Source organism: Microcaecilia unicolor, chromosome 2, assembly GCF_901765095.1.
Source record: "Microcaecilia unicolor chromosome 2, aMicUni1.1, whole genome shotgun sequence".
Classification (NCBI taxonomy): domain Eukaryota; kingdom Metazoa; phylum Chordata; class Amphibia; order Gymnophiona; family Siphonopidae; genus Microcaecilia; species Microcaecilia unicolor.
This window is the reverse complement of record NC_044032.1, coordinates 201,069,738-201,093,417: the sequence shown is the minus strand read 5'-3', so window position 1 is coordinate 201,093,417 and position 23,680 is coordinate 201,069,738. Positions and strand designations below refer to the sequence as shown.

General features: G+C 41.1%; 1 protein-coding gene across 1 annotated transcript in view; it reads right to left on the bottom strand.

Annotated features, from left to right (window-relative positions):
* Window positions 1-23,680, bottom strand: part of LOC115463266 (contactin-associated protein-like 4) — a 1,024,538-nt gene that overhangs the window by 606,454 nt on the left and 394,404 nt on the right. The window contains 2 exon segments of the mRNA XM_030193620.1: window positions 6,309-6,493; window positions 7,236-7,439. Of these exon segments, the coding sequence (XP_030049480.1) occupies window positions 6,309-6,493; window positions 7,236-7,439 (389 nt within the window).

Sequence of the window (23,680 nt, the reverse complement as noted above, 5' to 3'; positions counted from 1 at the left end):
TAATAGTATACTTATTAACATGAAAATGTAAGTATGATTTCTAAATGACATTTTACAGAAGAATATTCTATATTTCATCTCCCATTTAGATGAAGCTATTTTTTAAACGGAAATGTTATTGCAAGAACTTGCATGAACAACAAGCACAGAAGTCTAATGTACTCAGATTCTGTTCGGAGTTGGAATGCTAAATACCATGGAAATGAAGTTTTAAACAATTGAGAAAATTGTCTTATTAGCTTTAAAAAAAAATCTGATGACAGGCTTTGCAAAGATATAACAACAAGCTGCCATTATGAAACTAGATGGTCCATAATCACAAACTCTTATAGTGCTAAAGGACTCAAAATAGGACGTGAACATGAAATCAGTTCATTGTGATGTTTTTTTGAAATAAAGAAAAAAACAGAAACACTAAAGCACTGCACTTTGTTTTTGTTTGTTTTTAGAACTGATCTAATAACTTGTTGGATTCTTCTGTGATTGCATTACCTAAGCAAAAACACACAACAGAATTTAGGAATTCTTGCCCCTTCTAGGGCTGCTTTCGACTCACCAACATTATTACTCTGTTCATATTATACATATGATCAGTAAAAAGATGCACTCGGTGTGAATTTCCACCTCTGACCCTTTGTACCAGGGCCACAATTGCACCATCCACGTGCATTGCTATAGCACTTCTTAGCTGCCTCTTGGACCACCCCACATAACACTATGTATTCTGATAATATGGGGTTGAAGCATGGAAGAAGAACCATGTCATGCAGCCTGGAGAGAGTATCGACAACTCCAGGAGTGGGCATACCTGTTAGAGATTTCAAAGGAGAAGGCATACACATACTCTCCTTTTTCGCTCTCAGGACCAAAACAACTACATTGTGTGCCTCTTGTGTGGCTTACTCCAAAGTAAAATTGGGAGGGAGGGGGAGGCATAGCCTGAAGTATTCTTACAGTAGTAGAAATAAACCCAAAAAGGCTTCCTACCCACAGGATAGCTGGAGAGGTCAGTGATCCAGTGGGGGTTTCTAGTGTGAGGCTGTAAACCCATGTTTTGTGCATGTGCAGTGAGATCACTGATACAGAGCACAAATGGGACTCAAAGAGCTAGTTCAGAGGGTCTGCGCCATTTCCATTGATGTGTAGGAGTCCCTTAGTCAGCTAGAATCAGGCAGGGGCCAATCTAGTGCACAGGGATATGGAGTATGACCTGGAGCAGGCACTTGGGCTGAGCCTGAAGCCTAGAGGCACAGGGCAGTATTTTCCTTGAGGGGTGGTAGTAAAATGCCTACAGACACTTCACTCTTAGTTTCAAAATAGCCCAGACATTTGCAACCCCTGCTATGACAAGTGCTACCTACACTGTGTGACTGGTACCTGGAGTCCACACCTGGGGTCCACACCTACACTGTGTGACTGGTACCTGGGGTCCATGAGAAGTCTTGAATGTCCCCTTCTTTAGATGTATCATAGCTGAGGTCTGTACAACTGGAGTATTAAGTTATATTTGCTTTGAAAATATCACAAATGATGTGATTCGCCACAGAGATACTCTCTAGGGGTATTTTTTCCTCCAGAGATCCTCATGCAGGCCTTGTCAGTACAGAATGACTTCTACCCTATAAAGATTGCCTGGTGCAGAGGCATTGTTCAGAATTCAGATGGTCTTCAAGAGTGTAGAGTGCCAGGGAGGGCACTTGCTGAGAAAGTCCATTGCAATATGTGTGAGTGAGTCACAAGTAAAGCCGTATCTATAGTCCACCTATTTCTGGCACAGAAAAATAAAGGCTGTCAGTTTGGATAGACAGAATGGATATATTGCATGTTTTTTTTCTGTCATCACTTTGCACGTTTCTATGAGAGGCACTGAAGATGTAGAACTAATGAAGAAGGGAGTGGAAGCAGTAGAAGCAAGAGCTGAATTGACTGAGATTCTCCAGAAATATACAATTAATTCGATGTAGTCTTAATTTACCTGGTTCTGAAGTTAAGTGAAACTTATTCTTGTCAAGCCTGACATCTTAGGACCTACAGGGTATGCAGTGGACTCACCTGACTTAACTGCAATGAATCCCTATGATGAGTTGGCTGGATCCCTCCATAGTCTAGCCTACGTAGTTGTGTCTCAATTTCAACTTAATAATTGTGTAATTAAACTATGAAATTCATTGCCAGAGAATGTGTTAAAAACAGTTAGCTTAGCAGGGTTTTAAAAAAGGTTTGGATACTTTCCTAAAAGAAAAATCCATAAGCCATTATTAAGATGGACTTGGGAAAATCCACCACTTATTTCTAGGATAAGCAGCATAAAATCTGTTTTACTGTTCTGGGACCTTGCCAAGTTCTTATGACCTGGATTGGCCACTGTTGGAAACAGGATTCTGGGCTTGATGGGCCTTCCGTCTGTCCCAGTATGCCAACACTTATGTACTTATGTAAGGCCTACAAGCAGTACAAATGGTTCACGTGACCTAATTAAAATAAAAAGGATGCTAACCATCTTCTGAAGGTCACTGGACATAAACTTTTACCTGAACAAAATGAAAAATAAACTATGATATGAATGCATCCTGTATTGAGGAGCAAGCCAGGAAAGTCCCACTCCAGTTGTTGCAAGTTAGACTTTCCATGTGAGCAGCTACAGCTGTAAGGGAGTGACAATGTCCTGGAATCGGCCCACTGGCAGATTATGTAGTGCTGGCTATTTACCTCAATAAAGCGAGAGAAAAGAGCCAATGTATGGTTCTAGGAGGATTTGAAGAGCCTTTAAAAAGACTATAAATACCCAGGAGATGCCATTATTTTACTTTATCTTCTTATACTTGGTAGGAAGTGGTTAGGAAAAATCAAGCTGAAATGGGTAGCAAGTCTTTTGTCCACCAGATTGTTCTCATCCTTGAATATGCTTACTTTGCAGTGGACTTAAATAAGGATTCCACAAAAATCAGGCATATCAATAAACTCTTTCTCAAAAGGAAGTCAGTGAACAAGCATGATGTTGGAAAGCTTGGTGTTACTAAGCTTCATTTGATAGAACACTGCCATTTCCTCAAGAAATGGAGGAGGGAAGAGATTCATGATGCCATCTATGGACTAGACACTGCTACTAGGAGCTCCATGCCACTGGAAATTTGTCCTTCTAACTAACTCTTTTGTGATGGTGAACTGTTGAGAAAAGACATGCCCCTCACCCAACATAAACAACTCTTTCCCAGCTGGTTGGAGCACTTATTTTGATGACATCTCAGAAAGGTATGATTCTCACTGTCAAGTCTGTAAAGGAGAGGTGACCTGGCTTGAGGCAATATTGAGCCTTGAGTGCCAAAAAATACCCTCTTCAGCTGAGGCTTAAAATCACATTAGAGAGGGGACCAACAATGATAACAACAGAAGGAAGCCTGGGTGAAGCTTCTAGCCTTGCTGCGACAGCTTCCAGAGTGGTGGTGGACTTTCCTGACCTCTGAAGTGCTCTAATTCCCTTGATCAGTGTGAATAAGGAGTCAGCTTGCAGCAGGAGAGAAGTTATGGCAGGTGTTTGTTGCTTTAGAAAAGACTAAGTTGCAAAGTGAATAATATAGAGGAAGCTTTAGGGCAACATGAAGACCACTTTAACACCATAGATGAGAATGTTTCAGACCATACTAATAATCTGAATGACCTGAACCTACAATTTAAATCTTTTCAAGAAACTAACATGGTATTAGTAAACTACTACTACTACTATTTAGCATTTCTATAGCGCTACAAGGCGTACGCAGTGCTGCACAAACATAGAAGAAAGACAGTCCCTGCTCAAAGAGCTTACAATCTAATAGACAAAAAATAAATAAAGTAAGCAAATCAAATCAATTAATGTGAACGGGAAGGAAGAGAGGAGGGTAGGTGGAGGCGAGTGGTTACAAGTGGTTACGAGTCAAAAGCAATGTTAAAGAGGTGGGCTTTCAGTCTAGATTTAAAGGTGGCCAAGGATGGGGCAAGACGCAGGGGCTCAGGAAGTTTATTCCAGGCGTAGGGTGCAGCGAGACAGAAGGCGCGAAGTCTGGAGTTGGCAGTAGTGGAGAAGGGAACAGATAAGAAGGATTTATCCATGGAGCGGATACTGTATCTCTGAGTAACAGATTGGAGATGCTGGAAAATAGGATGAGAACTTGAACTTAAGGGTTCTGAACTTCCCATGACCCCCCCCCCCCCCCCCCTATATCTCCAAAATAATTATTTAAAATATTCTTATGGGAACATTTGGGAATACCAGAAGGAGCTATTCCACATCTTCAAAGAGTTTTACACTTGTCTTTTAGGTAAAAGAAGGAAGATCAGGGAGTATCATATTATATTTCTGGGCACAGATTGCTTTCTTTGTTTTATATATTATAAAGTGTAAAAAATTTAAAATAAGAAATGGAGAAGGGATACGTCCATGGGCATGGCAGATATTGAGTCAGGATTCTTGTGCATTCCCATAGTTTGCTTTTCTGAGCTTGCTCATCAAAGGAATATTCTACTGCAGTAAGCTAATGCCCATGATCAATCCTACATAATGCACCTACACTGAGATGTTCAGTATACTCATTTGATAAGAAGTGGAAAGCAGAGAGGATCCAGTACATCAAGATCTGGAATGAGGGGACATAGGATAAAAGTGAGGGGGATATACTCAGGAGTAATCTAAGGAAATACTTCTTTATGGAAAGGGTGGTGGATATGTGAAATGGCTTCCTAGTGAAAGTGATGGAGACAACGACTGTATCTGAAGTCAAGCGAGCATAGGATAAGCACATAGGATTTCTTAACAGAGAGGAAAAGATAGTAGATGGTATGGATGGGCAGACTCCTCCTCCAATTTGACATGTCAAGTGCATTCAACATGGTTAACCATAACATACTGCTAGGAATCCTAGAATACTTCGGAATCAGTGGTGGCACTCTGAATTGGATTAAGGGCTTTCTAACCACAAGAACATATTAAGTGAAATCAAAAACAAACATATCATCAGCATGGAAACCAGGCTGCGGAGTACCGCAAGAATCACCACTATCACCGATCCTCTTCAACCTCACGATGACTCCACTAGCCAAGACCCTATTCATCCAAGGCCTCAACCCATTTATCTACGCTGATGATGTTACATTATATATTCCATACAAACATGATCTGGCGGAAATCACCAACGAAATCAAGCTAAGCTTAAACATCATGAACTCATGGGCAAATGCATTCCAACTAAAACACAATACAGAAAAAACACACTGTCTCATCATCTCATCCCAATACAATACATACAAACAAACCCACAAACATTAACACTCCAGGATACACCCTCAGACAGCCTGAAAATTCTTGGAGTAACAATCGACCGTAACCTATCACTAGAGACCCAAGCGAAGTCCACCATAAAGAAAATGTTTTTTTCAATGTGGAAACTCAAACGTGTAAAACCATTCTTCCCGAGGGAAATATTTTGTAACTTGGTACAGTCCACGGTATCAAGCCACGCAGATTACTGTAATGGAATCTATGCGGTATGCAAGGATCAAATCATAAAGAAACTTCAGACCACCCAAAATACAACAGGCTTATATTTGGAAAAACACATTTTGACAGCGCCAAACCACTCAGAGAAAAATTACACTGCATCACTTTCAAAATCTGCACGAATGTTCACAAAATTATTTACGGCGCGGCACCGGGCTACATGACAGACCTCATCAACCTGCCAACCAGAAACTCCACAAAATCTGCACGATCATATCTAAACCTCCACTACTCAAGCAGCAAAGGACTCAAATACAAATCCACCTATGCAACCAGCTTTTCTTACCTAAGCGCACAACTATGGAACGCATTGCCAAAAGCAGTAAAAAGTACGCTCGACCACCTAAATTTTCGGAAAGCATTAAAGACAGACCTGTTCAGAAGAGCATACTCCACTGGCCCAACATAAAAATACCGGTCACTTGCGACACAACATAACCCAAGACTGCAACGGACATTACCTGACTCTTCTGCCCCCTTTCCCTCTCTAAGTTCCCCCCAACTGTTTCCTACCATACATATACCTCATTATACCACAATATCACTTTGTATTCATTCATACTATGTATTTATTCAAACCGTAATTGGCTAACACTGTTAACGGTTATATGTAAGCCACATTGAGCCTGCAAAAGGTGGGAAAATGTGAGATACAAATGTAACAAATAAATAAATAAATAAAATTGTGCCTTATGTTTTTCAAAGTACTGTGCATTTTCTAAACCATTTTATGAAATTAAAGAACAACTATAATTCAATAAAGAAAAACTCACACCTCATAATCAATATCCAAATAATTGAATTCACCGTTTGCAAGAAAATGATGTGTATGTTTATCCACTGTAAAGTTTACTTGTTTGTTGTAACGCTCGATAAGCACTGAATGCCAGTGTTGATCATCCAACAGGCTTCCTAATGTAATATTTGTCTGACCATTAGTCGACTGGAGTTTTGATTTGCCTGAGAAAGATAAAATTAAAAAATAGTTATTTGAACTGGCAAAACGTTTCAAGGATAGACAGCTTATTGTATATGACAACAGGTTTGACCATTAATATGAATCTAATATTATACTTGAAGGTGCAAGTTAAACTATTCTTCACCTTTACCCTTCTCAGATTTTAGGTAACACTTTCAAATGTACAACTTAAATCCCTGAATCTTGTTTGGGCTACTTTTAATAGTTTATATTTACTTATGGGGTTAATGTTCAATAAGCTGCTGAGCAGCAAAGGTAATAAGATAAATGTACCTTATTATTTTTGACCAAGTTTCAGCCAAACCTAACATGCTCCCTAAATCAAGTCTGATTAAAAACGCTGAACTAGCTTTAGGCCACCTGTTTTGTGAACATATTTTTCTAGTAAATGTTTTCTATTAGCACTGAAAATCTGTGTTGACCATCTTGTTTGAAAACCCATTTTGGAAATACAAGCATAAATGAATGAGCCTTATACATTTGAGCAAACAAATTTAGCTGGTCAGCAAGGGGAAGATTTAATATTCTTGTTAACTGGATAAATCTTTGAATATATATAGCCTGGGATAAGCATTATCAAGTCCATTTCTTTCCAAAAATTATAGAAAATGGTACAATACGTTCTAGGAGCTCGCTATTATATTTCATATTTTTCACTTGAAATGTTTCAGTCAAACAGTACACATCTATAAATGTAAGAAAGGGAATAAGAAAGTGACTTACCTAAATTTAGCAGTAGAAAAAGTTTTCCTCTTAAAAGCTCAAGTGTGATATGAGCTCCATTCTGTCCTTCTCCATAGAGCAAGATCCCATCACTCTGCATTGCCTTGAACTTCAAGGAGATAACATCTTTCACACTGCTCATGGATTTTTTATCAAATCTGTAGAGAAGGCAACTTTTCCCATCAAAACCAGCCACATCAGATTCTAGCAGTGAAAAATAAATATAAGAAACTATCATTGCTATTCACTCATGGCAATCTCTTAATGTATTTAGGGGCCGTTTTACTAAGTCACAGTAAAATTTGCAGTTACCATGGCTTAACCCAGGACTTTACTGTGCAGTAGTTGCAAATTTCAATGCAGAAACCAATGAGGACATTCCCAGAATTTGCCGTTATAGGTGTTGCGTTAAATTTGCAGATAGTGTACAACACTATTCATAAAATGCCTTCTAAGCCCATTCTCAGCTCATGACATGCCCCTTAACACAAAAAAAGCACTTAACTCATGGTTTACCACCCATTAACTACAAAAATACTGCAAAGCCACTTTACACAGTTTTGTGCCAGCAGTTATCATGCAGTAAACTGTGTATTAACCTCCGGATTCTATATGGGTTGCTCAAAGTTGGGTGTGCAATTTTGGGCATGGATCCCAGATCCCCATGCAAACTAATTAGCTAATTAGGCAATAACAATCAATTAGTGGCACTAACAAACACCTAGGGGCCCTTTTTCTAAGTTGTGGAAAAATGGGCCCTGCGCTAGCAGCAGTGGTTGTTTTTGCCATGCACTGAGGCCTTTTTTACAGTTGCAGGTAAAAAGGCTAAAAAAAAAAAAAGAAATGGCCATGCAGTAAGATTGCACTTACTGTGTGGCCATGTGGAGAGGGGGAGCACTTACCACCACCCATTGAGGTGGAGGTAAGAGCTCTCGCGCTAACCCTGCGGGAACCCACTGCGGAAACATTTTTCAAATGTTTCTGCTAGCGCCAGGGGGTGGAACTATTGCCGGCACCCGTGCTGAGCTGGCATAGTTCCAGATTGCCGCGTGATAAGCCTGTGATGGGCTTCCACTGCTTTCTAAAAGGGCCCCTTAATTGGCAGAAAATAGGAGTTATGCAAAGATGTGCTCTATATCAGTGGTTCCCAATTCTGGTATTGGAGGCACTCCAGTCAGGTTTTCAGTATATCCACAATGAATATTCATATGCAAGAACTCAATCAGTTATGCTTGAAACTCATTTATTACTTAATACAAAAATATTTAAATATATTCCATAACTTCCACATCACTCACTCTTCTCTCTCCTTCTCTGCTCATATCCAGCAGATTGCCAAGACCTGTCGTTTCTTTCTTTACAACATCCGTAAAATCGGCCCCTTTCTTTCCGAGCACTCTACCAAAACCCTCATCCACACCCTTGTCACCTCTCGTTTAGATTACTGCAATCTGCTTCTTGCTGGCCTCCCACTTAGTCACCTCGCCCCTCTCCAGTCGGTTCAAAACTCTGCTGCCCGTCTCATTTTCCGCCAGGGTCGCTTTACTCATATTACCCCTCTCCTCAAGACCCTTCACTGGCTCCCTATCCGTTTTCGCATCCTGTTCAAACTTCTTCTACTAACCTATAAATGTACTCACTCTGCTGCTCCCCAGTATCTCTCCACACTCGTCCATCCCTACACCCCTTCCCGTGCACTCCGCTCCATGGATAAATCCTTCTTATCTGTTCCCTTCTCCACTACTGCCAACTCCAGACTTCGCGCCTTTTGTCTCGCTGCACCCTACGCCTGGAATAAACTTCCTGAGCCCCTACGTCTTGCCCCATCCTTGGCCACCTTTAAATCTAGACTGAAAGCCCACCTCTTTAACAGGCCCTTATAATAGAACTACCGTGAAACAGTATCAAAAATATACACATTTAACAGCACTGGAATTTAAATACCAGCGATATAATACAATGTTAGCATAATACTAATGATACACCTGATAAGCATGCACTAAACCTTCAACAAACATAGATATGATGCTAAAGATTTTCTACAATATGGCTTACCATATAACTGAGGGACCAAGAGCAGATATATGATGGGAACAAGATGCATGGTACAGAGTTAGTTGGGATAATTCGATGGCTAGCTAAACTCAAGTTTGTTGTATAGTTAAGCAAGGGATAAGGAACTGATCTAAGTTGCAGTGTGTGTAGGAAGCTAGTCCAGGTACAGAATGAGTAAATAGTCAGTCACCCTATGTATTAAAGGCTTGGGAAAAGAGCCAGGCTTTCACCTGCTTCCTGAAGTAGAGGTAGTCTCGATTTAGTACATAGCATCTCTGGGAGTAAATTCCAGAGAGTGAGAGCTAATCCTGAGAAAGCTCACTGGTGGGTATCACACTGTACAATTTTTTTTTATGAAGGTACAGATAGTGATGATCCTCTAGAGGACCTTAGAGGTCTTAAATATGTGTAAAGGGCTAACTTATTCTTAAAGTACTCCGGCCCATTTTGTTTGAGGACCTTTTAAATTGAGCCCTGTAAGGTACTGGTAGCCAATGTAGCTTTTGCAGAAAGGGTGTGATGTGGTCACTTGCAGCCTTATATCAGTCATGCTGTGGCATTCTGAATTAGTTGGAGCTGATACAAACTCTTTTTGGTTTGGCCAGTGTACAGGGCATTACATTAGTCTAGTCATGATGTTATCATGGCATGGAACACTGTTGTCAGACTAGCCTTTTCAATATATAAAGAGAGATTTTGTAGCTGCTGTAGGTGATAGAGATAATTTTTGAAGGTTGATTGAATTTGTGGGATCAGAGTGAGTGATGAGTCTAGCAGTATCCTGACCTGTGATTTTAGGGGGAGTTCATAATTCCCAAAAGGTATTTTGAAGCTGGTTATTTGTAAACTTGTGTTTCATACTCAAAGAACCTCTGTTTTATTTGGGTTCAGGCAAAGTTTGTTATTGTTTGCCCATTCCTGAGTTGAAGTTAGGCAGGCAGGCAGTTTACCCAGAGCTGTGGGTAGATCTGGTTCAATGGATATGAGTAGTTGTACATCATTAACATAGATGTAGAATTTTGTGTCCATTGATTGAAGCAGCTCAGTCTGAGGCTTGAGGTAGATATTAAAATGGGAGACAGTATGGATCCCTGTGGCACCCCACAGTCTAGTGCCCAAGGTGATGATGTGCTGTTGCTGAACAGAACTGATTGTCTATCTGACAGGATTTGAACCAAGTTAATACTGTGCCACTGATACCTGTTTCTGCCAGTCTTGTAAGCATGATATTATGATCCACAGTGTTGAAGGCTGCCAAGAAATCGAGCAACACTAGTATCGAGGCAGATCCCCGTCACGGTTTATGTGCAGATCATCAAGAATGGACACAAGAACTATCTCTCTTCTGTACCCAGATCTGAAGCCATATTGACATGGGTCTAGCCAGTTACTATTAAAAATACAGAAGAAACCTGTCTTCGCAAAAAAGGATAGCAGTCACAAACAGCGAAGATGACACAAAAGGATAGCAGTCACAAACAGCGAAGATGACACATATTTTTTATATTTTTGGTTTTTCTTTTTCAATCCCTTTTCCCCTTTTTCCCTTTTTTGTGTCATCTTCGCTGTTTGTGACTTCTAGCCAGTTACTTTCAATTAGCCAGTCATTGATTTGACTGCAGACTGTCCGTTCTATTGACTTTTCCTCCAGAAATGTGTTCAAATATCTTTTCAGGCCCCCATTTTAGTCCACATTCCCTGATAAAGATCCAACAGTTTATTTGTACACCTTTTAGAAAAAGAAGTTTCCTATGATTTGTTTTCAATCTGATGGTCATTAGTATCATGGTGTCTCCTCTTTTGTGTTGTTTAAACAATTAAACAACAATTCACTAATTAACCTTTCCACCTCATGATTTTATGAACTTATATCCTCTCTAAGCCATCTTTTCTCAAGTCTCAGGAGTCCCTAACTTGTTTAGCCTTTGCTGATAATATCCCCTTTATCAGAACTTTTTCTAGTCGCACTATGTCCCTTTTGAGATGGGGGTGGCCAGACCTGCACAAAGTATCAAGGTGCAATTGTACCAGGGACCTAGACAAAGGTATAATGATTTTGTTCCTCATCCCCTTTTGTATAATCCTTAGCAACCATTGCATACTGGGCTGATTGGGTAGAATGCAAAGAACATCTGGACCCTGGCTTACAAAGTAAAAGAAAAGAACAGACTGACAGCACAGGAAAACCAAATCAAAAGCATGTGTCTCAGAGGTCTGTCAATGAAGAGAAAGACTGGCGTCAAAAGTATCTTTACCATTCCTGGAAAATGTACTCCAGGTCAGGTATCAGTCCAGTCAGATTGATACTGGCTTCCAGCCATTTCGCATCTAAGAGTACCCTGTAGTTTTATTGGAACAATGGTTTATTCACAGATGGTCATGCTAAAACTCAGGAACACCTGCTGTTGTTCTTGAGTAGACTAAGGAAATTTTACTGGATAATTAAATATTTATAAAAATGTAAAAGTAAATTTTCCTTTTATTTATGTTTCAAAACAAATCTCCCAAACCAAACACACACATAGATATTTACATAGACTTGCTAGTTGTATGCAGATAACAAGGTACACAAAAGAACAGTTCTTTGTAATTATACAGCTCATTCTATATCTTTAATAATTTCTTTTAATTTTTGAAAAATACATTTGACTTCAAATACATTTTAAGGGTATTTTTATTTATTGGTTTTAAAAATATTTTCGCAAGTACAATCCAGTGGCAATCCAATCACATTAACATTTCTAATATATTTTACACCTACTATTTAACCTACCTGTACGCCATTTGCAGAAACAAAATCATTTTCATATTACAAACTCTTCTCCTGTCTAATTTTTCCCCCTTAACATAGTATAAGCTACTATTCCAGCCTTGTCCTCTCACTCACTTTCTATCTCTCCTTCCTTCCCAGCACCTTCCCACCATTTGTAATTTCTACCCCTTCTGTATACTGCCTTGCTAACAATTAGTAAACTCTTTCCTTTTCCACCATTTCTCAAAGGGTTCCCAAATTGTTTGCAGCTATCAACCGCCTGGCTGCCACCATGCAGAATCCTAGAATTTAATTTGTTTTCTCCCCTCTTCCCAAAAATGACACATGTAAAAGGTAGTATTTTTTTTCTTCACTCTGACCTCTGTAAACTCCCAAATCTATCTCCAATACCTTATCCAAAAAGTTCTGATTCTCTGGGCATTCCAACCCCACATGGTAGAACTGTTCTCTTTTCTGCTACTGCTCTAGCACATCCCACCCTGCTTTTTGTACCAATTTTGATGTTTAATTGTGTTACATAAATGGTGGAGGAGTGGCCTAGTGGTTAGAGTGGTGGACTTTGGTCCTGGGGAACTGGGTTTGATTCCCACTGCAGGCACAGGCAGCTCCTTGTGACTCTGGGCAAGTCACTTAACCCTCCATTGCCCCAGGTACAAATAAGTACCTGTATATAATATGTAAGCCGCATTGAGCCTGCCATGAGTGGGAAAGCGTGGGGTACAAATGTAATAAAAAAATAGTATCTTACAGCAGTTCTGCTAAAATTGTGCTCCCATTTTCATCTGTATCACTGTTTGCTAAGTTAAAATCTATGGCCTGTCAGTTGAGTCATCTCCCTGTCAGGCTGCTGGCCTTTCTGTGTGGTTTTCCATTCTTGGCTGGTTTGATTATACAGTCTTTTAAGGAAGGGTGTATATCTTCTATTCTGAAAATAGCACTAATGACTACTCTAGTGAAAAAAAAATGAAAGTGTCAAATTGTCATCTCATGGATCAAAGCCAAACCTTCCTCCACTGAAGAGGGTAATAAATGGAAGTAGGGAGAGATGTCTGACTCATGGGAGGGGTGAGGGAAGAGAGATGGTGGACTCACGAAGGAGAGAGTGAGAGATGCCAGACTGCAGTGGTACCAGGTGCTGCAGGAAGAGAAGAGAGAGGGAAATAGCTTGAAAGGAGGAGGGGCAGAAACATAGCAAAAAAGATGCCAGACTGGGAAGGAGCACAAGAGGAAAGCGAAGAAATGCTGTATATGAGTGGAGGAGAAAGGAAGGAACATGAGAGGGACAATTTGCTGTACTATTTGATGGACTATTGCAACTCACTTTACGCTGGCTGCAAAGAGCAAATACTTAAAAAACTCCAGACAGCCCAGAACACGGCAGCCAGTCTAATATTCGGCAAACCAAAATATGAAAGCGCTAAACCCCTACATGAAAAACTGCACTGGCTCCCACTCAAAGAACGCATCACATTCAAACTCTGTACCCTAGTCCATAAAATCATCCATGGTGACGCCCCAGCATATATGGCAGATCTAATAGAACTACCACCCAGAAACGCAAAAAAATCTTCTCGCACATTCCTTAACCTTCATCCTCCCAAGTGCAAAGGCTTGAAATACAAATCAATGCATGCATCAACCTTTTTGTATACAAGCACACAGCTCTGGAATGCGCTGCCACGCAACCTGAAAATGGTCTATGAATTGACCAACTTCCGCAAACTACTGAAAACGTATCTCTTTGACAACATATATCATAAAGATCAACATGTATAACTACACTATCTCTAATATATCCAGAAATGCTCTTTATTGTCTTTTGCTCTAAAATCATCATGTATTTCACCACCATGTAACCCAAAACCCTCTGTTAAACCAATTGTTTGTTCTCTTCTACCTCCATCACCCTTGAAGAATTGTAAGCCACATTGAGCCTGAAAAAGAGGTGGGATAAATGTGGGATACAAATGCAATAAATAAATAAATATGGAGGGAAAGGGAAGAGAGAGGGAAGAAATGTTGTGCATGGATGGAAAGGAGGGGAAAGGAAAGATAAGAAGGGGAAAAGATGGAGGATATGCTACACATGAATGAAGGGGAGGGGAGGAGAAGGGAAGGCAAGAAAGAAGGAGGATATGCTAAACAGATAGAAGGGAGGAGAGGGGAAGGGAAGAGAAGAAAATGCTGTGCACAGATTAAGTTGAGGGGAGAGACTGGGAACAGAGGGAAGAGATGCTGCACATGAATGGAGGTGAGAGGAAGGAAAGAGAGAAGAAGGTTGTGCTGGAAATGGATGAAGGGTAGGGAAAGGGAAGAGAGAGAAAAGTTGCTGCATGGATGCAAGGGAAGAGAGAAAGGTGATGCAGCACATGGATGGAAGGAAGGGGAAGGGGAGGAGGAAGGACATTCACATGAATGCAAGGGAAGAGAGAAAGAATATATGCTGCACATGGATGGAAGATAAGGAAGAGAGGGAGGGAATGATGCAATGTATGGAGGGGAGGGGAAAAGATAAACAACTAGATAGATATGAGAAGAAGGCAAAAAAAAAAATGGAAGAAAGTTGAACATGAAAGATCAGTGCCAAAGGTAGATACAGAGCAGGACATGAAGAGCAAACAGGATGCTAGGAATTATTAGGAAAGGCATGGCGACCAAGAAGACTATAATGCCTCTGTATCGCTCCATGGTGTGACCTCACATTGTTCAGCACCCATATTTTATCATTCTCACTTTAGTAATTCCCTTTTCTCTTATTTGTCCTGTTTGTTCTAATTAGATTGTAAGCTCTGTCAAGCAGGGACTGTCTCTTCATGTCCAGTGTACAGTGCTGCGTACATCTAGTACTACTATAGAAATGATAAGTAGTAGTAGTAATAAATAGCAGAATTAGAAAAGGTTCAAAGAAGAGCAACCAAAATGATGAAGGCGGTGGAAAGGGTATGAAGGGACAGGCAGGGGTGCTGTGTGTGAGAGGTTGACATGCTGAAAGCTTGTTGGCTGGCAGGGACAGGGTGCAAAGAGGGGACAGCAGGGTGGCTATAAGAATCATAGGTAGGCATGGATGAGAGCTATGGACAGTGGTTCTGGATCTGAAGGGAGGACAAGAGCTAGTGCAGCTAAGAAAGGTAGACGTACAAAAAAGCAGAGTGTATCAGTTCCTGGACCTGGCGGTGAGCATTCTTCTGCTGTTCCCAACAGAGAAGCTTTCTGGATCCACACCAGAGTAGATAGCAAACACAGTGGGTCAAAGAATGATATTGGAAACAATATCTTTATTGATAATAATCCGATGTGGACCATGTTTCACCCGTATAGGGGTTGTTTAAGCTGCAGGCATGCTGTGAGGAAGAGAGAAGATCAGGTCCAAGCAGGAGTATGCTGCAAGCAGGGACAGAGAAGGGCAAGCTCAGGCATGAAGAGGCAGCTGCAGGCTGGAGGAGAAGAAGATCAAACCCAAGCAGGAGTGAGCTGCAGGCTGGAAGAGAAAGACCCACTGACGAGCCCCAGATGAAGAGAAAGAACTGGTGAGTCCTGTAAGGGGCCGGACATCAAAGCAGACAGCAACAGAGGAGGAGAAGGGGGTCTACAGTGAGCCGGGGGCAACAGAGAAGCCAAGCTGCAGGGGAACAGGCGAGCTGGGGCCAAGAAGCCACAGAGGCCATTCTTCAGGCAGAGAGAGAATTAGAGGAGGAAGAGGGACCACACTGGGGAGCTGAGATATGTTGGGAGTAGTGCAGAGCTGAATAGAGTGCAGCATGGCAGAGAAGTCCACCCAGCGCATCCCTCCGTGTGTGTGCTTGCCTGTCTAGAGAGAAGAAAGCCGGCCATGTGACTGCCTGTCCTGTAAAGAAGAGGCCTATCCAGAAAGGGAAGAATCCCCCCAAAGAGAGAGAGGGACAGAGAGACACCCCCCCCCCCTCCGCACTGAGTGCCCAGACTCCAAAGGAACTTTTTTAGAGTGTCTGCCAGAGTGAGTGTTTGCCTCAGGAGGATCCAGCACAGATGCCTGCTGGTTTGAGTGTCCACACCTAAGCAAGCCTGCCCTGCCCTGGGGAAGGAGCTGCCCAGCCTAAGCCTCAAGTTCTATGAGTGCCTGCAGTTAAGGGCCTGCCTCTAGGAAGTTTAGTTTAGCAGTCCATCAGTTTGAGTAGAGGGTGTATAACAAATTAAAAGAAAAGGGGTAATGTATTGGGAGGGATAGATAGGAATTTCCATTGCTTATTTTTTTATTTGAATTTTGTTAGCCCACAAGGTCCCTTGCCAAAGAAAATACTGATTGAGGTTAGCACACACAACAAGCACAGGGAGTCAGGATTTTCATTTTTTTGAGTTCTTTGAGTCAGAGAAGTAGGTATCCTGGAGTTCCTGAGCCGGTGAGCTGACCTCGCCAACCGTGGATATGGAGAAGACCAAGGTACCCAACGCAAGAGAGCAGCGATGCTAGTGAAGATTTGATACACCGGTAACATTATCTGAGTACAATAATTGGGGTTGTGTACATGTTTGGGATGGTTTGTGTTACTGCAGAAGTGAGGTCGGGGTCTTGGTAACTGTAATTGTAGTTTTGAACATCTTATTGCCTTTGTAACTTATCACAATGTATTGAACACCTTGCACTGTTTTTATTTAATACTAGCAAACTTTAACAATTGGTACCAACATTAAGGAACAAATCCAAATGTTTCTATTTATTTTACCATGTAATAAAATATTTAATATTTTTTTCTTGTCAAATCCCTTGGTTGTGTGGACTTTATTTGGGAACCTGCTCCACCACTAGGGGGTTTACAATAATCTGTCATATCTAGAAGATCGTAGTGTCAACTACTTTTTTTACCTGAGTGCTTGGTCGGTACAGTATGCTTCCTGTGATAGGGTGGTGGAGATGTTGCACCAGTTAGGGCCAGGGGCATTACTTGCAAAGCTGTTATTGAATTGGCTTTTCTCTTCCTATCCTACTGAGCTCTTTCCATTTGCTGGGATTTCAGTTTGAGAGCAGGTTTTATTTTGACAGATGTTTGCATATGGGATGTAACATATCATGCTCTTATTTTGAGATTTTCTCTACCCTTGCTTATTGGGTGACAGAACAGTGTGTGAGTTTGTCCTCTACAGTACACTATTTAGATGACTTTCTTTTTGGAGGGTGTAGTCAGGGGAATGTGAACATTTGTTGGCATCCTTTCTTGAAGTGACAAGGGAATGAAATCTGAATGGACAGAGAGGCAAAAAAAAAAATAAAGCTGAAAGGAAAAGATCAAAGTTGGAGATGAATGTAGCAGAGAAAGTGAAGAAGATAGAAGGAGACAAAAATAACAAATGGACAAGAAACTCTAGCAAGAATGTTATGAGAAGACAGAGGAGAGCAGAAACTACCCAGGGTCACTGGATCAAAACCCATTAATAGTGACAGTGTAAGCCTCCCTCCTACTGGCCCTTCCTGGGGCCTCAGGGCCTGGTTTGCTCAGATGTTCCCTCTAAACTTTTGGATTATACTGCTTTCAATCATCTACATAATAGAGTTGCCCTTGGATATAATTTAAATCAGGAATATGCTTGGCAATGGACTCTAGAGGTGTTTATCACCCTTGGAATGTAGATGGAATCCTGGGTGGATGAAGAGGTTTGCTGGCAATTGTATTCTGAAAATCATTGGACTTGTATGTTCTTGGATTACAAGAGGATCCATGAATCTCAGATCAAGCTTGGCAGTTGATTCTTTCATCAATGTATGTATAGTCTTGACCCATGCTTTTGTTTTCCAGTGTGCTGTGATTGCCAAAAAAGGATGCTAGAAAATATTAGGAAATGGATGCAAAATAAGACCAAGAATATGTATCATTCAATAATGTGACCTCACCTTGAGTATTGTGTTCAGTTCTGGTCACTGTATCTCAAACATTATATAGGGGAATTAGAAAAGGTTCAAAGAAGAGTGACCAAAATGATAAAGGGGATGGAACTCCTCCCATATGAAGAAAGGCTAAAGAGGTTATGCCTCTTCAGCTTGAAAAAGAGATGGTTGATGGGGGATATGATTGAGGTCTGCAAAATGCTGAATGGAGTAGAATGGGTAAGAGTGATTCAATTTTTCACTCTTTCAAAAAGTATGAAGACTAGGGGACACTCAATAAAATTACATGGAAATACTTTTAAAACAAATAAGAGGAAATATTTTTTACTCAAAGAATAGTTATGCTCTGGAACTCTTTGCCCGAGGATGTGGTAACAGTGGTTAACGTATCTAGGTTTTAAAAAAGGTTTGGACAGGCAAGATGGCGGATTAGAACGGATGTGTGAGAGTGAGCTCCTGACTTTGCGAGGTGTTCAACTGCTGGCGAGCTAACCCTACCCCAGGAGATGGGGAAAAGGAAGGGGAAGCCCAGAGTCCTGTCCTCCTCAGCCCCTGGAATTGTTCCCGCTCACCGGCAATTGACCCTGGACCAAGTTGGCGTTCTTCCATGGGTCATGCAAACACCCACTTCGAATCGAACCACGGAAGTTTCAGTGGTTCACAGCGATGGAGCAGTCTCGTTGAGCCCGCTCGAAAATGCAGCCCCTCCGCGACCCGGAAGTAGTTTCATCTCCGAGGTAGGATCGCCTAGTTCAGTTCCCGAAGTGGAGAGTAACAAAGCACTCCAAGGAGGAACCTCGGCGATTTTGGCCCCGATAGTGGGAACAGCTGGAAATTGGAGGGTCAATGCGACCTCGACCCCCACGCTCTCGGGAGCTACAACCGTAGGTGTAACGGAGATGGTAAGACCGGCTGTGGTTACTTTGGACTCTCTATGGGACGCAATTCAGGGGATGAACTCCCTATTAACAAAGGTAACCAACTCTTTTACAAAAGACATTACAGACTTAAAACAAGTTCAGCAGAAGTTAGAGGATAAAGTTCAAGATCAAGGGAATCAAGTTGGAACTTTAAGAGCTGAACTCTCTACGTTGCAGGTGTTTGCAGGAGAAGTCTCTAAAGATAGAGATATATTGAGGAGAAAATTGGAATTTTTGGACAATCAGGGGAGGAAGAATAATTTACGATTTATTAATTTTCCTAAAGCCCCTTTGATCTCACCAATTGATATGCTACGTAGATATTTCCAGGAAATATTAAAAATTCCAACAGAGGGTCTTCCACCTATTAATAAAACTCAGTATTTAACAGGGATTAAAAAATCAACCTCCCCGGCTGCTCAGAATCCAGCAGACAATTTAACAGACTTTTTGGAGAACTCACTGGACAATGTAACAGAGAGAACGACTCTTTTGGTGTCATTTGCGATAGAGTTGGATAGAAATAATATTTTCAAATTATATTTTAAACATTTAAATGAAAAGTTTCTAGGGGAACAAGTTCGTATATATCCAGATTTGAATAAAGATACTCAAATGCAAAAAAGAGAATTTATGAGTCTTAGGCCTAGGGCAGTAGCGCTAGGAGCTGTATTTGTGTTAAAATTTCCATGTCGATGCATTGTGTCTTTAGAATCAGTGACTTATATGTTTCTTTAACCTCAAAAAATGAAAGCTTTTATTAGCACTAGAGAAAATAGAGGAGATCAAACCTGAAAGTTCAATAGAGTTAATCGCTGATATTCGGCTGTGAGTAGTGCGCATGTTGCTGCTCTTAGACTAAAAATGTATTTCCATGTTCTTTATAATTTATTCCTTGTATCTTGCCATAACTTTTATAGTGGTCTAAAACATTTTGAATTATTCCCCATGTTAAACAATGTAATGGTCATTTTGGTTTCCTTCTTCCTGACATTTAAGTTGTATGACTGAATGTAATATAAACTCAATAAAGAAAAATTAAAAAAAAAAAAGGTTTGAACAACTTCTTGGAGGAAAAGTCTGTTATTGAGATGGATATGGGGGAAGCCAGTGCTTGCCTGGGATTGGTAGCATGGAATGTTGATACTAAATGAGTTTCTGTCAGGTGCGTCAGGTAGTTGCAACCTGGATTGGCCACTATTGGAAGCAGAATAGTGGGCTAGATGGACCATTGGGCTGACCCAGTATGGCTATTCTTATATCCAAGGATGTCTTTTTTTGAAATGACAGCATGCTGCCTCTGATATTCTTGAATCCTTTACAAGGCTTGTTGTAACTGGGCATACACTTTATTAAGATTCTTAAACTGTTTTAAATGTATTAAGGCATATTATATACATTAATAATTTACCTTCTCGGTAGTACACCACTTGCAGTTCCCACAATGTCTTTCCTGACATGTTCTTCACTTGAAACTTAGGGGGAGCTCTGTGAGCAGAATATCTCTGTGAGCAGAAAATACCAGCCCCTGCTTACAGCTAAGAACCAATAATTTGGTCCGCTAAAAGACTTTGGACTAGATTCGGTAAATAATGTCCAAATTTGGGTGCCAAAAAATGAGTGATGACCACTATTCTATAAACGACTCTCTGGGATCTGCACCAAGATTTACATCAACTGAACCTTGGTGTAAATCTTTGCACCTAAATTAGGCACAGATCTCCCACCCCTGACTCACCCATGCCCCTCCCATAGCCATGCCCCCTTTTCAGTTGCACACTGAAAATTGACATGCTCATCTACATAGAATAGTGCCCAGCAAGAGGCGAGCCTAAATTCGAAATTTTGCCAATTAGCACCAATAATTGATTGTTAGTGCCCAATTATCGGTGCTAATTGGCTTGTTAGTCAATTAAATTGGGCATATTTTCAAATTTGTGCATGTAACTTTGAGTGCCATGTACAGAATTTGTGGGATTATATTCATCTACCCAAGACTTTATCCCATCGTATATCAATAAAATAATATGTCTATTACAGCAGTCCATTAAATAGCACCTATAGAGATGGGCAACTCTGGTCTTTGAGTGCCACAGGCTGGCTAGTTTTCCACATATCTCAAATGAATATGCATGAGGTGCACTTAGATAGAATGAAGATAGTAAATGCATCTGAATCTCATATGTATTTAGTGTGAATAACTTGAATACCTGTGAACTTGCATCACTTAGAAATCATAGATATCTATCTCTGACAGACGGTAAAGGTCGTGATTGCTCATTATCTTTAATTAACATGCTCATTTTCTTCTCTAGATATGCAGCCATATTCAAAAGTTACAGTGGCTTTGATAACAGCATTACAGTGATTTTCCTACCTCACATAAATGCTTCATATATACGGTAGTATTTATAATGTAGTTTTGTACATTAACCCTGGAATATTATATATCATGCCTAGCATTCCGTGCTGAAATTCAAGCGTATACTATAACAATGCATATATCTTAATTGGCTTAACAAGTCAATCAGCATTTTTAACAAACACTTAAACAATAATAAATACTCATTGGCAATAATTAATATTTGCACGCATAACTCACTAAGCATAATCTGTAATGCAGGGCACCTAAATTCTAATGCATGGAGCCTAAATGGGGCGTGGTTTGGGGGCAGAGAACTGAACTACAGACAGCCCCAGAATACAGCAGCCAGACTAATATTCGGCACACCAAAATATGAAAGCGCGAAACCCTTGCTGGAAAAATTACACTGGCTCCCACTAAAGGAACGCATCACGTTCAAACTTTGCACCCTGGTTCACAAGATCATCCATAGTGATGCCCCAGCCTATATGTCAGACCTGATAGACCTACCACCCAGGAACGCAAAAAGATCCTCTCGCATATTCCTTAATTTACATCCTCACAAATGCAAGGGTCTGAAATACAAATCAATGCATGCATCTAACTTTTCCTATATGAGCACGCAACACTGGAACGCGCTGCCACGTAACCTGAAAACGGTCTATGAATTGACCAATTTCCGTAAACTACTGAAAACCTATCTCTTTGACAAGATATATCACTAAGATCAACATGTGTAACTGTATAATTTAACATGTGTAACTGTATAGTCTTAAAACTTCCAGACTGTCTTATAATGTTCTATAATGTCTTTCTGCTCTAACGCCCTCATCTATCTTACTACCATGTAACACAAAATCCTCTGTAAACCAAATGTATATTCAATGCTATTTCCAGTATCCATGATGAAATGTAAGCCACATTGAGCCTGCAAAGAGGTGGGATAATGTAGGATACAAATGCCATAAAATAAGACATTTCATAGGCGTTCCAAAATTTACCCACACTTTTATAGAATATGCCCCTCTTTGCCTAAATCTATGCACTGGTATTTACACCACATTTCCCTTGGTGTAAATGAATGTGCATAGTTCTAGGAGCTAAGATATCAACTGAGCATATTCTATATATTGCATCTAAATCTAGGTGCTGCTTATAGAATACGCTGAGGTGGAAATTTTTTCCATGTTGATTTTTCAGGTGCCAAAGAAAATCAGTGCTCAGTGCTATTCTATAAAGGGTAATGCAGGATGAGTATCCTTTATAGAATAGTGCCTAGAGGGGATTTGTGCACCCAACTTTAGGCGTGAGAACTTACACCTAATGAAACCTGGTGTAAATTCTGGCACACAAGCTAGGTGTGGATCACAGGAATTCTGTAACACTGTGCATTTCTGTGAGTGCACCCGACTCACCCGTGTCCCTCCTGTGGACATATCCCATTTTCATGTGAGAAGATTTGGGCATGGATCTTTACAGAATCATGTGCAGACAGATCCACACTTAAATCCAAATTAGTGCCAATTAATGTCAATAATTGCTTAAGAGCCAGTTATTGATTGTTAATGGCTCATTATCTAATTTGTCTGCACATCGATCTCAGGATCACGTGCAAATTTCAGGATCACGTGCAAATTTGGGTGCCACAATTTGGGCATCATTTATAGAATCTGGGGTAACTGTTTCTATGGTGCATGTTTGTTTGTTACTTATTTATGTATAACACTTTATCCTCTGGAAACTCTATAGGTTGGTGATGAAAAAGAGTAGATCACGATAGGGTACATTCTTTCAGAACACTTTATTCTTGTGAGGTCTATGAATAAAATAAAACAAACACTGGCCATATTTCATGCACACAAGGGCTGCGTCAGGGGCTGTAAATAACCAAGTGGTGTGCAACAGCCACTTCATCACCTTGGTCCAAAACGGTTCCTTCCAAAAGATGTCAGCCTCATTGGCATAGGAAGGGGGGGGGCGGTGGGGCAGTCCGCCCCTGGTGCACGCCGCTGGGAGGTGTCGGCGCCTCACTGGTTCCTTGCTCTCTCTGCCCCGGAACAGGTTACTTCCTGTTCCGGGGCAGAGAGATCAGGGAACCAGCGAGGCGCCGACTCCCCCCAGCAGCGTGCACTTGGCGGATTGGCTCTCCTGCTCGCCCCTCACCGCCTTCCAGGTATGTTCTCGGGGGGGGGGGGGGTGCACTCCGGAGGGGGGAGGTGCGCCGTGCTGCACCTGGGGGGGGGGTGCGCAGAGGCGACACGCCCCGGGTGTCAGCTGCCCTCGCGACGTCACTGGTCAGCCTCACACAGTAATCTGACAGAAAGACTAAAAGCAATACTCTTCTATAACATGCATGCCTACATATCATACCACATAACTCCAAAAAGGGTGTGGTCATGGGAGATGCGGGTGAGGGGCATTCTCAAAGATTAGGCATGGTGTTATAGAATACCTGCATTTGCACACATAACACAT